The sequence below is a fragment of the Tauraco erythrolophus genome, chromosome 2, assembly GCF_009769465.1.
Source record: "Tauraco erythrolophus isolate bTauEry1 chromosome 2, bTauEry1.pri, whole genome shotgun sequence".
NCBI classification, from domain to species: domain Eukaryota; kingdom Metazoa; phylum Chordata; class Aves; order Musophagiformes; family Musophagidae; genus Tauraco; species Tauraco erythrolophus.
The window spans coordinates 51,396,562-51,412,897 of NC_141466.1; the positions used below are offsets into that span (position 1 = coordinate 51,396,562).

The window sequence follows — 16,336 nt, forward strand, 5'->3', positions numbered from 1 at the left end:
GAAGCAAGGGACTTAAATTTTTGACCTAAATCTTAAGAATTCTTTGGGTAGAAGGATGCAAAGAGTTAATTTTTAAGTGTTTATTTAACTGTACAGGCATATACTTAAAATAAGATCTAGTACATGTTTTTAAGGTGATAATGCATATTTTTATGCATTAAAATTATTCATAATAATAATTCCTGGATAGAGGAAATTTGGGATTAAATATTTGTGAGTTTCACTTAAAAATTTTGTTTTGTTGTAGAATGAGTTAAATTTTTTATAAGATTTAAGAGCTTGATGAATCCAAACTCATTTTTACAGAGGAAACCAAAGCATCCTCATTTCAGGTCGTTTGAAATTTGTTTTTCTTCCTTTGATTTGGCTAAAAACCAGAAACAGTGAATTAGCTGTCCAGCTCTAGATTTAGGCATTTGCTTACGTATTTTCCCAAAGCGAAGCCTTGTTTAGGTGTACATATGTATATGTGTGTGTCTAAAAATGTGTGCATTAAGTTCCTGAGACTGAATAATGCTTTTCTGTTAAGTATATAAAGAAATTGTATTCAAAGGGTGTATTAATGACTAAATTCTTCTGTATGAATGTGAAGATCAACTTTCAATAAAAGATCATTAGTTTTGCTTAACAGCTGTGTTACAATTTCCAGAAACATTTTGTATTTTATTTCAGTTCTGAAGAGGTTTATGATGAATATTGTCTTGGGAAGATGAGTTTTGTAGTTTATGAAAGAAAAAGGTAGATATAAAATCTGAAAAACATTATTTGTAATTTCAATGAACCTGTAATATTATGATTATCATTCTTATACTTAGAACTAAATAGAGGAAGATGTGAAAAATACATTATATTGTTTTAGTTGTCATCTGTTCCAGATAACAGTTGAGTGGATAAGCTGTGGCCTTAAGATATCACTGACATGCACCGTTTCTGTTCTTTCTCCCATTCACCTACCTCTGATTGACAATATGATTCCCTTATGAACTGCAGGGATCTAATGAAATAGCACTTAGTTACTGTTGGAATTTGCTACTGCAACAGTCCAGGTTGAAGAAAAAGGTTAGTTAAAATTATTCCATGCAGAGAAACAGAAACAGAACGGGACAGAAAACATCCTTTAACTGTAACAAAGATTCTCATTACATTGAAAGATACTAGTTAAAATCAGAATAAAACTTACTTAGAGATAATGTCACATGGAATGATATGAGAAATTTAATAACATCTTTTGGCAATTTCAGAAAAGTTCTATTTTTGGTCTTTTCACTGTCCTTACCTTTCGTTTACTGGTTTCTGAACTAAAGATTTTTTAGGCTATTTTAGGAGCTATATCTCTCCTTTTCTTGTAACTCATTTAAAGCATGTATTTCTGCTGCTTTTGGCATCTCCCCTTAGTCTCCAAGTTTGTTTTCCAGTTTCACCTCTATGGCATTTAAAACCTTTTTGGTATACTATAATTTACTGGAACCTTAGTTACATATTTTGGAAGAAAAGATTTAAGTTGCCAGGTTATACTTATTTCCTTATATAATATTATCTATTCATAACTTGTCTAACTTTTTATTATGGTATTCAGCTCAGAAAGCCTTTTACATGTGATATTAATCATGTATCTATTAGATTATATTATATGCTCTATATCTGTCAAAGCTAACCTTACACCTTAAAATAATTCAATTGTGCGATCAGATTCATACTCCTTTACATTTTACTGCATTCCTTTGTCAACTTATTCACCTAGTGATTAATTAATTTTAAAACGCACGTGACTATTTTTACCTGAAAAATATTGTAATAATTCTGAAAATATTATCATGTTTAGATTGATTATGCACATAAAGTACCTTGAGCTTCCAACAATACTATCCATATTTCTAGAAATACCACATTTGCAATTTTAAATAGCTTTTCACTGACTTAATGCAGTGTTACCTATGTTTGTCTAGTAGAACCTTTTTTAAAAACAAAATGTAAGTTATTCATAGTTATAACTATTACTTTTGCTTCTTAATTATTGCTACTTACGTCTGAATTCTATCCATGTAAGATACATGAGTATTTTTACTTTTATTTTCAAACTCAAGGGACTTATTAGCTGTGGTTAGGCAAGTATCCCAAGTAAGAAATGACAGTAGTATTGCAGCACTTTCAAATTTTCTGAGGATACATTTAAAAAAATAATCTGCTTTGTTTTCCTTATAGTCACATCTTAGTTGTCATGACTTTTCTTAAAAAGGCAAAATTTTAAAGTACTTACACTATTAATGTTCCAATTTTGTTTCCTTACTTTGAGAATTGATGTTTTTCTATAAAGGCACGATCAAATGATGAACGGATTTACTGAATACATGTAAAACTGGAAGTATTTTTCTCTGATAAGAATTTATCATTATAAACATTCCTGTGGGCTCTCTCTGCTGCAACATCTACAAGCTAATCTGACCTACATTAGGCCTCTTTCCTTAATTAAACTACTAACCTATTGTGTCTAAGTTTTCTTCACTGAGTTCATACTGTAATGTTACTTGTGTGGAAACACTTAAAAGAATCACATTGCCAATTGGTTTGGCTTAAAGATCTTGCATTGAGACATACAAGTACCTGGACTTCTGCAGGAAACTCAGACCATCGGAATTTTTCTGCTCTTGTTTCGTAAAGCAGGTCTAAAGTCTAATCACAGTGTATGGTGGTGCTTCTTAGAGATTGTGTGATAAACTGTCAGTGCAGCTCGTGTCACAAACCGGTTTGCAATCAGGAAACCATCCAGAAGCCTTTTAATAATTCTTGCTTTAGTTACTGCCAAGGGTTAGATGGATAGAAATAAACCTGAACTTCAAAACTTTTTTCCATACTGTCTTTCAAAGCATACGTAGTTAAAAATAATGTCATGCCCAGGACTTTTCGAGATTGTGCTCTTCTCAATTTTGGTGTATATGCTGCCATTGTCCTTGCCAGGTCAGTAAAAATATGGCAAATTTTGACTGTAACATAGGGTGTCTGAATTATAAGACAATAGTAAAAAAAAATGCTGTTTTGAAATTGGTCTCAGAAAACAGTTATAATATCATCTACTTTCTAAACATCATGACAGTGAATAAAAGGGTTTCTTTTTTAAGGTTAAGATTCCTTAATGCCCATTAGTATACTTTTGAGGTTGCTAACTGCCCTTATACATGTTCATCATTTTACCTTTTAGCATATATAAAATATAAAGCAATATTTGTTAGTAGCAAAGCTAAGTTTGTCTCATTAGTAGTTTGCAGTGAAAAATATTAGAAATTCGTTGATACAGTAGTTTTCCTTTCACATTAGATTCAATGCTAACCATTGGCAAAAAAAAAAAAGGTTTTATCAGTAGAAGACTGTAGTGAGCAATATGTTCTGAAAATCTTTTTTTTTTTTTCTGAGGTCATTTAAAAGGAGAAGGTGAAGGTGAAGGAGCAAAGCCAGTATAAAGCAACTATTCTTAAAACAGATTTAGCTCTGTAACATTTTTCCTGTTCAATATTCCTGTTCTGATTTCTTTAGAATTAAAATATTTCATTTGAAAAAAAAAAAAAAAGTAAGTTTTAGCAATTCATGTCTCTTGTTTTCTGTATGCTTTATTTCTAACTGTAAAATCTCCAGTTTAAACTAATTGTTTTTTTAAAAAAATTCATAAGATGTTCATAAGCCCAGAAATAATTATATATTTGCTGATCACTCGAGAATGGAGTGGAGAATGGGTTGAGAGAACTGCCCATAAGGGACACTCACATTTAAAATCGAGAGAGAGAGAGATGGAAAACACAGAGTTAAACAGTTACAGATAGATAAAGTGGAAGAGAAGAAAGTCAACATTAATGGAACAGAGAAGACCATGTTGCGTTACAGCACAATACAAGATATGACACCAAAAACTGGAAGTATGTATATGGTTAGAATTGTCCATCACTTCAACTTTTTTTACAGTGGAATCTGGTTCACTTACTGTTTTCCAGACAGGATTTTTCTATCAATGTGTAGTTATGGGAGATGATTCCTCTTAATTTCCCTGGCAAATTTTACTCAAAACTTCTAAGAATATCTGTCTGCTCCCAATCTGTGATTGTTTGCTCCTCATAATGCTTATTCTTTTCTATGAATACAGTTCCTCCTGTAGTAAAGGGAATTAGGAAATCAAAGCCCAGGATTCTCTTAGCAAAAAGATCCAGAAACCAAGATGGGATGCATAGAGCATGAAGGGTAATTCTGAGAAGAGTCATCATCTGAGAATTAAACTGTAAAATAAATCCTGTGTTCATTCAGAATATCTTTATTTACAGCAAATACTTCCTTAATAGGTTAATGCTATTTCATTTTGAACAAATGCTATGGCATTTTGAACAAATATGCTAACATGTATAAGTATACTATACGAATATATCTCTGTATGCAGTTTTGCAAATCACAGAATTGTTGAGGTTGGGAGGGACCTCTGGAGCTCATATGTCCCGACCTCTCTATGTAAGCACAGTGATCCAGAGCCGGTTGCCCGGGACTGTTCAGATGCCTTTTGAATATCTCCTAGAATGGATTCTCAACAACCTCTCTGTGCAACCTGTGCCAGTGCTTGGTCACCCTCACAGTAAAAAAGTGTTTTTCTTGTGTTCAAATGAAATTTCATGTGTTTCAGCTGGTGCCCATTGCTTCTTGTCCTGTTAGTGAACATCACTGAGAAGGGTCTGGTTCTGTCTTCTTCATCCCCTCCTGTCAGGTCTTTACAAACATTGATAAGATCTTCCTGACTCTTGCCTGCTCTGGGCTGAACAGCTCCCTCAGCCTCTTCTCACGTGAAAGGTGCTCCAGTCCCTTCCTCTCTGTAGCTCTTCATTGGACTTGCTCGAGTAGGATCACATCTTTCTTGTACTGCAGAGCCCAGAACTGGACACAGCATGCCAGGTGTGTCTCATCAATGCTGTGTAGAATCATAGAATCATTTAGGTTGGAAAGGACCTTCAAGACAGGGTCCAGCTGTAAACCTAGCACTACCAAGTCCACCACTAAATCATGTCCCTAAGTGCCACATCCACATGTCTTCTAGATACCTGCAGCGATGGTGGCTGAACCACACGTCTTCTAGATACCTACAGGGATGGTGGTTCAACCACTTCCCTGGCAAGCCTGTTCCAATGCTTTCACCCTTTCAGTGAAGAATTTTTTTCTAATATCCAATCTAAACTTCCCCTGGCACAATTTGAGGCCATTTCCTCTTGTGCTATTGCCTGCTACTTGGGAGAAGAGACTGACATTCACTTCAATACAACCTCCTTTCAGGTAGTTGTAGAGAGCGAGAAGGTCTCCCCTCAGCCTCCTTTTCTCCAGGCTAAATAACACCAGTTCCCTCAGCCACTCCTCATAAGACTTGTGCTCTAGACCCTTCACCAGCTTTGTTGTCCTTCTTTGGACACACTCCAGCATCTCAATGTCTGTCTTGTAGTGAGGGACCCAAAACAGAAAGCAAACAAACACCAAAGTGTTCGAGGTGCAACCTCACCAGTGCTGAGTACAGGGAGACGATCATTTCCCTAGTCTTGCTGGCCACACTGTTACTGATAGAATAGAAGGAAAGTGTCTCCTCCCTCACCTGCTGACAATGCTCCTCATTATGTAGACTAGGATGCTGTTTGTGAGAGCACGTTGTTGACTCATGTCCAGCAAATTGTCCAACAGGACTCTCTGATCCTTCTCAATGTCATTTTGATAAAAACAGCAGTACTCGTGTATACCCAAAATATGAAGGAGTGTACAGTAGACTTTGTAAATCTGTCCTTTCCAGGAACATGTGCAGTTGTTTTGAATTAAGTGACTTTCTCAAAGCAAAAGCTGTTTCCTTTCCAGTAAATGGTATCAATTTATTTAGCAGTAGTTATAAGAAATTATGAAAAACACAAAAATAGTATTTTCATTGAAATAAAGCCAGAAATTAATTTCACAAGCTAGCATGGAATTTGGCTAAAATATTGAGGCAAATGTTTCTATCACTGTAAAAAGCAATAAATAATCTCAAATTTCTCATAATTTATTCCAGTTGCATCTCACATACTATAGTGCCTTCTCGAAGTATACTTTTGCTTACACTCATGGTAAGGCATTAATTTAAGAATGAATTCATGTCTTGAGCCAAATTGCTTCTTTTTCAATATTATTTTTTCCGACTGATCTTCTTAATGGTGACAGCTGCTTTGGCCTCCAGAAGAGCCAACAACATGGGGCCTCGGGAAAGCAATGCTACCTGCTGCCCACATGTGCTGTCCTTGTCACATCTGTGGTCTGCAGGTCAACTGACTGGTGCTTGTTGAAGTATAAACATATCTGCCTTGCTGCAGTGAGTTGGAGCATGAGTCCTACTGCAACCCACACACAGACAGAATAATATTCCAGGATTGGCTTATTAGAGGTGTCCTTCTGAAGCAGGTTGAGAACCCTCTCTCCCTGTATTACACCTCATTCAATTGATGTTCAGGTTCTGCATTGATTCAAGTTGCAGGGACCATTGCATTACTTGCAAGCAAAATCTACTTCTGCTTTTGTGACCTGCTGCAGCTGTTACTGGCATCAGGAGTGCATCATTGTGTGCCACTAGTGTGCCTTAGGGTGGGCTGCTTAAGGGCCCACAAAACACTAATAGCTCTCCTCGGGCAGCTTCACATCACCTGGGAGCATTCAGGCTGAGACATCAGTCTAACTGACCTGAAGTAAAATCCCTGAAACCTATACATTGTGGGCATGAGGAGTCTCAGCACCAACTGATTTGATTCCTGATCTATCTCCATTCTGCCTCATCACTTGCTAATACAGACATGATCAAAATGTATCCACTCAGTTCTGAGTCAGTCACACACAGTGGGCAAAGCATGCACACTTTGACTTCATTCTTTTATACTTTCCCACAACAGGAATTTCAAACACACCCTCTTCCTTCTATTTCCAGTTCAAGTATGCTCTCACTTTCCTAAAGCAGCCCAATGGCCCTAAAATAAGCATTGAGTTAAAAATGATTCACATGTTTTTGACAATTGATATACGTGTTACTGATATCTTGAACAGAAGTTTGGTATTGAGATGCCCAAGGTAACGTTCATCATCTCTAGCAATGTATGTACCCAAGATAGGCTACTTCACATTGCTTCATGATGTTTTTGAACTGCTTCCATTCAGTTGCATTTCTGTACATAGATGTCTCTTTTCTATACCAGCTATTACAAATTGTGTGCATATTTTTCAAATACAAAGCAGATAAGAAGTGGGGTAAAGACCTTCAAGACAACTTGCAGCATGGTATTTAAAATAAATAACAAAATCTTTCTTAAGTACTGATAAAAGTATGAGTAAGGACCTGTTATCTTTTATCTGTCAAAACAGTGATGAAAAATCTATTTCAAAGATATATTTAGTATAAAAAAGCGCTATTTTGTACCAAAGGTACATTTGTAGTGGCAAAAGCTATATTGCAGAAATGGTGAGAATACTCTATGCAGTTTTTTCTTTCTTTTTTTACCACTATTTCCATCTCTCAAAATACTTTGTTAAAATTTATTGCATTCTTCAAAGCCTCAAGCTGTGACCCTGTAAGATCATATATAAGACTAACATTCCTTATTTAATCATATCAGTCTTTGCAGGATCAGAGCCTTCCTTTCAATTAAGTAATAAATTCCAAGATATAAACACCCTCAAATTCCACTACAATGTGCAAATCTTAAAAGTGAGAGAATACACCTTCAAAGTGTCATTGTTTGTATCTGGGCAGAATTGTTTGCAGTTTCATTACATTATTCCCATTAACTCTGTAAGGCAGGAAATATGCAAATTACAGACTGGAATAATGTATTTTGTTATTCTCAGGAACAAAGCTAACTCGAACTTCATGTTAAAGAGTTGTATTAAATTCTAGGCACAACCTCTTTAATTATAGCAGTCCCTGTAAATTTGTTCAGGGGGGAAGGAATTGCTAAGTAGTTTCAGAAATTCCTATTTCCCTTTTGTGGAAGAATAATGAAAAGTGTGAATCACACTTTCCACGTAATTTAATGAAATCATTCATTAGTGAGAAATGACATTTGTATTCCGTATTAAATAAGTTCTTTGTTCATGGGAAGTAACTCTCTTAATTTGTTTAAAATTGCTAGGAATCTATTACCTTTACAGGATTAATGCTGATTACTATGCCATTGGTGTTTTCACGACCAAATCAGTTTCAAATGAAGGTTACAAACAGCATGCTAAACCAGTTGCTGAAAGAGAATATAGCATTATTTTTCAGTACTACTTTCAATTAAAATGTACTCCTTCTGTAATCCCACAGCTGACCAAACAGGAATGTTATTTATAGGAGATGCAATAATACAGGTCAGTAAACATTCATTTTTTTCCCCGTCATTTGTTTCATACTTGCCTTTGTGTTTATTTCATTAACTAACTTACACATTGCAAATCATTTTCTCCCTATCGTATCTTTTTTTAGGTTAATGGTATAAATGTAGAAAGTGCTACCCATGAAGAAGTGGTAAGTCACTCCACTTTGATTTTTTTTTGATAGTGTACAGAATATCCTGTGTCTATACTGTTCTGTCTCTAGCTGTACTCCATATAAGTTTACTCTTTTACTTTAAAGACACAGAGCTATAGTCGGGTTTGTCATATATGTGATTACTAAAAACTTAGTTTTGTCTGTCAGCATTCGTATAGTTTCTGCACTCTTCATAGTAAGATATATGCATTTGTAGCACAGATGTACTGTTCCAAAGTTGAGTATCCATCATTGTTTGTTATGGTGTTTACATCCCTTAGATAAAATAAGTATTTCAAAGCACAAAATAAGGCATAAATGCAAAATCCTGGTAGGTTACCTGTTCAGTTCAGCAGAGTGCAGCTGCTCTTCCCAGAATAAGAACTGTATCAATTTTGTCAATGAACACATAATATTTTTTTCTTCCATTGTAAATTGTACATTGGATTCCTTGCCATGAAAATTTCGTAGAATGCAAACAAAAAATTAAAAGGCCTTTACTATTTACGAATGAATGGTGAAAGTATAAAAAACTTACATTACCCTTTTTATGATGCTACTGTAGGTATTGAAATGTCCTTTGGGTGATCACAGTTAGTCTTTCAGGGGTTGCAAGTAAATAGAATAGTCTTTTATATACATAAATGTCTATGTCTATATAATGTGTGTATGTATATATAGCATATATATTTGTGTGCACACATACAGTCTTTATGGATTATGCCTTTGGTATAGTGCCTGATCCATTGCGATTGCAGGTGCTCCTAAAGGGTTCACCTGCTGTGCTAGTACATGTAAATAGTAAGAAAATTCTCATCTTCTTAGCATTGCAGGAACAGGTGTTGAATTAGTTTAGTAAATAATCTGATTTAACCTACTGTAAAACAGCACTTAAAAATTAGAATACATGGGGTGAGTGACAGGATCCCGCTTAGGTATTTAAAAACTTTGATTCCCATTGCCTTCAGTGAACTTAAAAGGGACTCAACTTTTGTAGGTCTTACCCCTGCATGCACTGAAAAATAGAAAATCTAATTAATGTTTTGCTACCTATTTCTAAATGTGCACTTGTGTAAGAACATGGGGGTTCCTGATGGGAAATGTATAAAGGAACACGGTTATTTTATTTGGTGAAATGACATAACATGACCTAATTTCAGTTATGCCCTGTTTGTGCCCTATGACCTAATCCTATTTGTGCCTATTTGCCAAATACATTTGTATTTATGTACCATATACATTACTTTTGTAGGCTGTGGTGCACTGCACAGTGCTTCTATTTCACGTTGAGAATTTTCAAGTGTTACGGAAGTATAGATAGTAATAACGATAGCATACAATGTTAAACTGTTTCTAGAGGCTGGGACAAGTATAGGAGGAATCAAGAATACAAAGGTGTTACATGTTTTTAAATTTCATCTCATTGTCTAAGTCATTTTAAGATGCTGTTTAGCAGATTTTGTGGAATTTTCTTTATTAGAAAGCAAGAAGTGTGCTTAAACATTGGTTCTTTTTGATAGTATCCATAGGACTAAGATGCACTTCCTGTCTTCAAGCCCGAGTGCACATATTGGACACATCCTAGTTCCAAGCTGGTACTCCCAGAGGTTATAGGGCTATAGATAATAAATAACTATCATGAAGAAGTCTTGTACCTAGTAAGACCATACCCACATGCAAGAAAGAGAAGAATACAGAAAACATACAAAGATCTCAAGTTCAAGCTGGGAGGAGATTCAGGTGTGCATCTCTGTATCTTGGTTTTCATGGGAAAACCAACGTGTGTGGATTGCTGCGACACACTGAAAAGGTCCCTTGCCCAGGATTGCACACTGTGTAATGCAGTCGCAGTTTCTGCATAGCTTTTGAATCTGGTCATGTTTTCTTTAGAGGAATCTTGAGATTCAAGAGTGGAATTATGGTGACTAGTTCTAGCATGTTATGCTGACTCTAACTGGTGTATTCATTTTCATGGTAATGTTCAAGAAATGGACCCAGGTCTTCCAGTGAGTTTCTTATTTGCTTAAAAGGAAAATTATTAGAATGGTTTTTACATTGCTTTATAGAATTAAGATGGTAAGGACTTCTCTTGGGAAAAAAAATAAAGTAAGGAACTTCTTTCTTCTAAAGAATGTTAAGTGCATTTTCAGTGCTTAGATGCTTGCAGCTGAGCCTCAAATAAAAAAAGCATGTATCAATGGTTACTCTCTGTTTCCTATCAGAGTTTAGACAAGAGGTAAGCTGGAAGTTGCTGACTGAATTTCCAGAATGTTCTTACCATCATACATTCCTCAGTGGGCCTAAGATTAATATCTTAGACCAAAGTTCTGGCAGCATTTCTTGCACTTTCCCCTCCACTTTGTACTCAGTCTCAGTTGGAGAATCACTTCCACAGCAACACTCAGACTAATGCACTGAAAAGCACAAAGATGGGAGATGACTGGGAATCTGTAAATTTTGGAAGCCACTGAAACAAATCACCGGCTCTTGAGTGGGTGTATCCAAATGGCTCCTAGCAATAACATGTATCATAGCATCTGTTCGCTGTGCTGCCTAATCTCTGTTCTGTCCTGAACCGCTGATACCTCAGCCCCATCCTTCTCCTAATCATCACTTCCAACAATTCTATACCATATACCACTGCCTCTGCTGCAGTGATGAATGCTGATTTGATAATGGATGGCCTGAGGTTTAGCAGCTTCAAGGCTCTTTCTAAGGATTCTTACCTACCCTTATAATTATGAAAATTTTATTGAATTTCATTTGAAAATGTAGTGAGCACTTGCCATTCTCACTGACTTAAAGAAAAGCAACAGTCCATAATATGCTTATTTTTTTTTCTCTTTTACTCTTCCAATTATTTCATGCAGTTTTGAAATAGTTTACCACAATGTTTGGTCTAACCTAAACCAAAATAATTTATCAATAGTGGTTAGATTTTAAATGGTATATGTAGTGCTAGTACAAGGGGCAATGGCTTTGAACTAAAAGAGGATAGATTTAGGTTAGATCTAAGGAAGAAATTCTTCACTCTGAGGGTGCTGAGGCACTGGAACAGGTTGCCCAGAGAAGCTGTGGCTGCCCCATCCCTGGAATTGTTCAAGGCCAGGTTGGATGAGGCTTTGAGCAACCTGGTGTAGTGGAAGGTGTCCCTGCCCATGCAGGGGTTTTGGAACTAGATGATCTTTAAGGTCCTTTCCAAACCAAACCATTCTATGATTCTATGATCTCATTTCTCAAATTGACTGTATGTGGATAAAACCAGTTCACATTCACTCCACGTGCAGTGCTTTTCTGGTCCGCAGTGCAAGGTAGTATAGATAAAAATTGTTGCTCTCTGTTGCCTGTTTATTGGCAGTTATCAGTCAATTCCCTGACAACTGTATCTCAGACTGGCATCTGTAGCAACCATAAATGACATGGGCTTATCAGCAAGGCACAAATTATATGGGCAAAGGAACTAAACTTGCTTTTATTAACTTGGAAGTGATCTCTCTAGGTCAAGATAACGTGCAGCTGCATGATCTTGTGGTCCCTTTCGTGGTGTTGATTAATACCATCAGACTAAATCTGTAGAATAATTACAGACAATCTCAGTAAAGCAGAGTCAGGTCTATTGTGCAAGCCGAACAACTACCTGATCTGTCAGCAGCAATTTCACAACAAACTGGCTTTCCTGTTTTTCACCTCTAATTGACAGAATGTGCTTTACTCCACAATTCTTCAAGCTGCTACTATCACACCTTAGTAATGGCTAAAGATATGGATAGAAATGTAAATAACTCAAAATCAGGACTGAGGAAAATTCTGCTTTTACAGTAGGTAATACAATAGTCTGTGATAAATTGAAAATAATTTATTCTCCTTGAAAAATACGTTTATTTTTAGAAGTAGTGTATCAGTGTGGAGACACCGAATACAGAAAATGTTAATTCGGAGATAAATATAGTTTCTATATTGCTCATCTGAGATGAAAATTATTTGTGTTTCCCTAATGGTTGATCAGATTGTCATCCTGTGCAACATGAAAGGAACCGTCGGTTCTCCTGAGGGAAGAGAGAGGAGAAGCAGAGGGGAAGAGTAAATGAAGGGATACCACTTGGTGTCTGCTTGACTGGGACTTCAGTTTTCAATATATTCACAATGAATTGTGAAAAGAAATGAAACATGAGGTGACATTTTGCTGATTCAACAGAATTTTTTAGGTTGATAAGGATCATAGAATCATAGAATGGTTTGGGTTTGAAGGGGTCTTAAAGATCATCTAGTTCCAAAACCCCTGCCACTGTCTCACTCAAGTAACTATTAAATAAAAATTTTTTAAAAAGCAAAAACTTAAAATATGCACTTGACTAACTTAGAATTAAAGTGGCTTTCCTTCTCATCTTTAGAGAGCTTAATTAATCAAAACTCGTAGAAGAAATAAAATCAAGGTACATGCTTTCACACTCTTGACAGTACTGCTTACCTTCTCTAGATCCTCTCTGCTCATGAGAGCTGAAGAGAGAGGAAAGGGAAAATGATGGAGATTTCTTTAGAAAAACTTGGCAGGGCTATGCTGTGAAATCATAGAATCATAGAATCATAGAATGGTTACGGCTGGAAGGGACCTTCAAAGGTCATCTAGTCCAACCCCCCTGCAAGGAACAGGGATATCTCCAACTAGATCAGGTTGCTCAGGGCCTTGTCCAACCTGGCCTTGAACGTCTCCAGGGATGGAGCATCCACCACCTCTCTGGGCAACCTGTTCCAGTGTTCTACAACTCTCATAGTAAAAAATTTTTTCCTAATATCCAACCTGAACCTACCTCCCTCTATTTTAAAACCATTACCCCTTGTCCTATCATAACTGGCCCTCCTGAACAGCCTCTCCCCATCTTTCCTGTAGGCCCCCTTGAGGTACTGGAAGACCGCTATAAGGTCACCCCGGAGCCTCCTCTTCTCCAGGCTGAACAGCCCCAACTCTTTCAGCCTGTCCTCATAGGAAAGGTGCTCCAGCCCTCTTATCATCTTCGTGGCCCTCCTCTGGACCCTCTCCAACTGGTCCATGTCCTTCTTATGTTGGGGACTCCAGAACTGGACGCAGTACTCCAAGTGAGGTCTCACGAGGGCAGAGTAGAGGGGGAGAATCACCTCCCTCGACCTGCTGGCCACGCTCCTCTTGATGCAGCCCAGGACGCGGTTGGCCTTCTGGGCCGCAAGAGCACATTGCCGGCTCATATTGAGCTTCTCATCCACCAGTACTCCCAAGTCCTTCACCTCAGGGCTGCTCTCGATCCAATCACCACCCAGTCTGTATTTATGCCTGGGATTGCCACGACCCAGATGTAGGACCTTGCATTTGGCCTGGTTAAACTTCATGAGGTTCTCACAGGCCCACCTCTCCAGCCTGTCAAGGTCCCTCTGGATGGCATCCCTCCCTTCCAGCGTGTCGACGGCACCACACAGCTTGGTGTCATCGGCGAACTTGCTGAGGGTGCACTCCATGCCACTGTCCACGTCACCGACAAAGATGTTGAAGAGGGCCGGGCCCAACACGGACCCCTGAGGGACGCCACTCGTGACCGGTCTCCACTTGGACATTGAGCCGTTGACCACTACTCTCTGAGTGCGGCCATTGAGCCAATTCCTTATCCACCGAGTGGTCCATCCATCAAACCCATGACTCTCTAATTTAGAGAGAAGAATGTCGTGCGGGACAGTGTCAAAAGCTTTGCACAAGTCCAGGTAGATGACATCCATTGGTCGACCCTTGTCCACCGATGCTGTCACCCCATCATAAAAGGCCACCAAGTTGGTCAGGCACGATCTGCCTTTGGTGAAGCCATGTTGGCTGTCACCCACCACCTCCTTGCTCTCCATGTGCCTTAGCATGGTTCCCAGGAGAATCTGCTCCATGACCTTGCCAGGCACAGAGGTGAGGCTGACCGGTCTGTAGTTGCCCGGGTCCTCCTTGTTCCCCTTTTTAAAAATGGGGGTTATGTTCCCTCTCTTCCAGTCATCGGGGACCTCGCCAGACCGCCACGACTTCTCGAATACAATAGCCAGTGGCTTGGCAACTTCATTCGCCAGTTCCTTCAGGACCCGCGGATGGATCTCATCAGGTCCCATGGACTTGTGCACCTTCAAGTTCCTCAGATGTTCCCGAACCTGGTCTTCAAGTACAGTGGGCGGTGGTTCATCCTCACAGTCCCTGCTAGTTCTTTCCACAGCTTGGGTGGTAAGACAAGAGGCTTTACCATTGAAGACTGAGGCAAAAAATTCATTGAGTACCTCAGCCTTCTCTATGTCCCGGGTAACCAGAGCACCAGTATCCTTCCGGAGGGGGCCTACATTTTCTTTGGACTTCCTTTTGTCCCCTACATACCTATAGAAGCATTTCTTGTTGCTTTTTATATCCCTTGCCAAATTCAATTCCTTCAGGGCTTTAGCCTTCCTCACTTGATCCCTGGTCACTCTTACAGCTTCTCTGTATTCCTCCCAGGCTATCTGTCTCCGCTTCCACCCTCTGTAGGCTAGCCTCTTCATTTTCAGTTGGTCCAGGAGCTCCTTGCTCATCCACGCCGGCCTCCTGGTCTTTTTGCCCGACTTGTTCTTCGTCGGGATGCACCTCTGCTGAGCTTGGAGAAGGTGCTCCTTGAATGTGGACCAACTTTCCTGGGCCCCTTGTCCCTCCAGGGCCACCTCCCACGGCACTTTGCCCATCAGGTGCTTCAAGAGGCCGAAGTCCGCCTTCTTGAAGTCTAGGGTACAGAGCTTGCTGAATGGTTTCCTTGCTGCCCCATGGATCTTGAACTCCACTATGTCGTGGTCACTGCAGCCAAGGCTATCCTTAAGTTTCACATCGCCCACCAGTCCCTCCCTGTTGGTGAGCACAAGGTCAAGCATGGCACCCCTCCTTGTCGGCTCCTCTATCATCTGCAGGAGGAAGTTGTCATCCACGCATTCCAGGAACCTCCTGGACTGCCCGTGCCCTGCCGTATTGTCTCTCCAACAGATGTCAGGGTGGTTGAAGTCCCCCATGAGGACCAGGGCTTGTGACCGCGAGGCTGCTCCTATCTGGCTATAAAGCGCCTCATCTGCTCTGTCCTCCTGGCCAGGTGGCCTGTAACAGACTCCTACTGTAACATCCCCTATCCGTCCCCGTCCTCTAATCTTGACCCATAAGCTCTCTGTCAGCTCCTCCTCCGACCCCAGGTGAAGCTCCACGCACTCCAGCCGGTTGCTGACGTAGAGAGCAACACCCCCTCCTCGTCTCCCCTTCCTGTCCTTTCTAAAAAGCTTATACCCCTCCATGTTGACACTCCAGTCATAGGAGTCGTCCCACCACGTCTCCGTGATGCCAATAAGGTCGTAGCCCTGCTCATGTACACGCATCTCTAGTTCATCCTGTTTATTTCCCATGCTGCGTGCGTTGGTGTACATACACTTTAGCTGGGCTCCCGACAAAGCCGACTCGCTGGCTGGAGTGACAGGGGTTCTCTTGGGTGGCAGCATAAGTTCATTTGAACATACCCGTGATCCTTCCTCAGCCTGAAATAACTTAGAGGACTACATCCTTATAGGTACCCACTGAGTCCTCCTTTATTTTTCCCAAAATATTTTTATGTAAAATGCTTTTAATCTTTTAAAGATAGTTTGAGCGTTTTCTGAATTTTCTTCCTAGATAGTTTCAAAGTTGTTTCCTAAAAAAAAAATGTTTAAAAATAACTAAGCAAAAACCATTAGCATATTGTACTTTTCTTACTGTTGCCAATTTTCAGCACTGAGCTACATTGTCATTGGGTATTGGAAAAGAAATGCATA

General features: G+C 39.1%; 1 protein-coding gene across 1 annotated transcript in view; it reads left to right on the forward strand.

The window, feature by feature from the left end:
• The window catches only part of SNTG2 (syntrophin gamma 2), a 304,188-nt gene that overhangs the window by 161,620 nt on the left and 126,232 nt on the right, over positions 1–16,336 (forward strand). The window contains exons 6-7 of the mRNA XM_086608352.1: positions 8,327–8,370; positions 8,486–8,527. Coding sequence (XP_086464478.1) covers positions 8,327–8,370; positions 8,486–8,527 — 86 coding nt within the window. The remainder of the gene's footprint in view (positions 1–8,326; positions 8,371–8,485; positions 8,528–16,336) is intronic.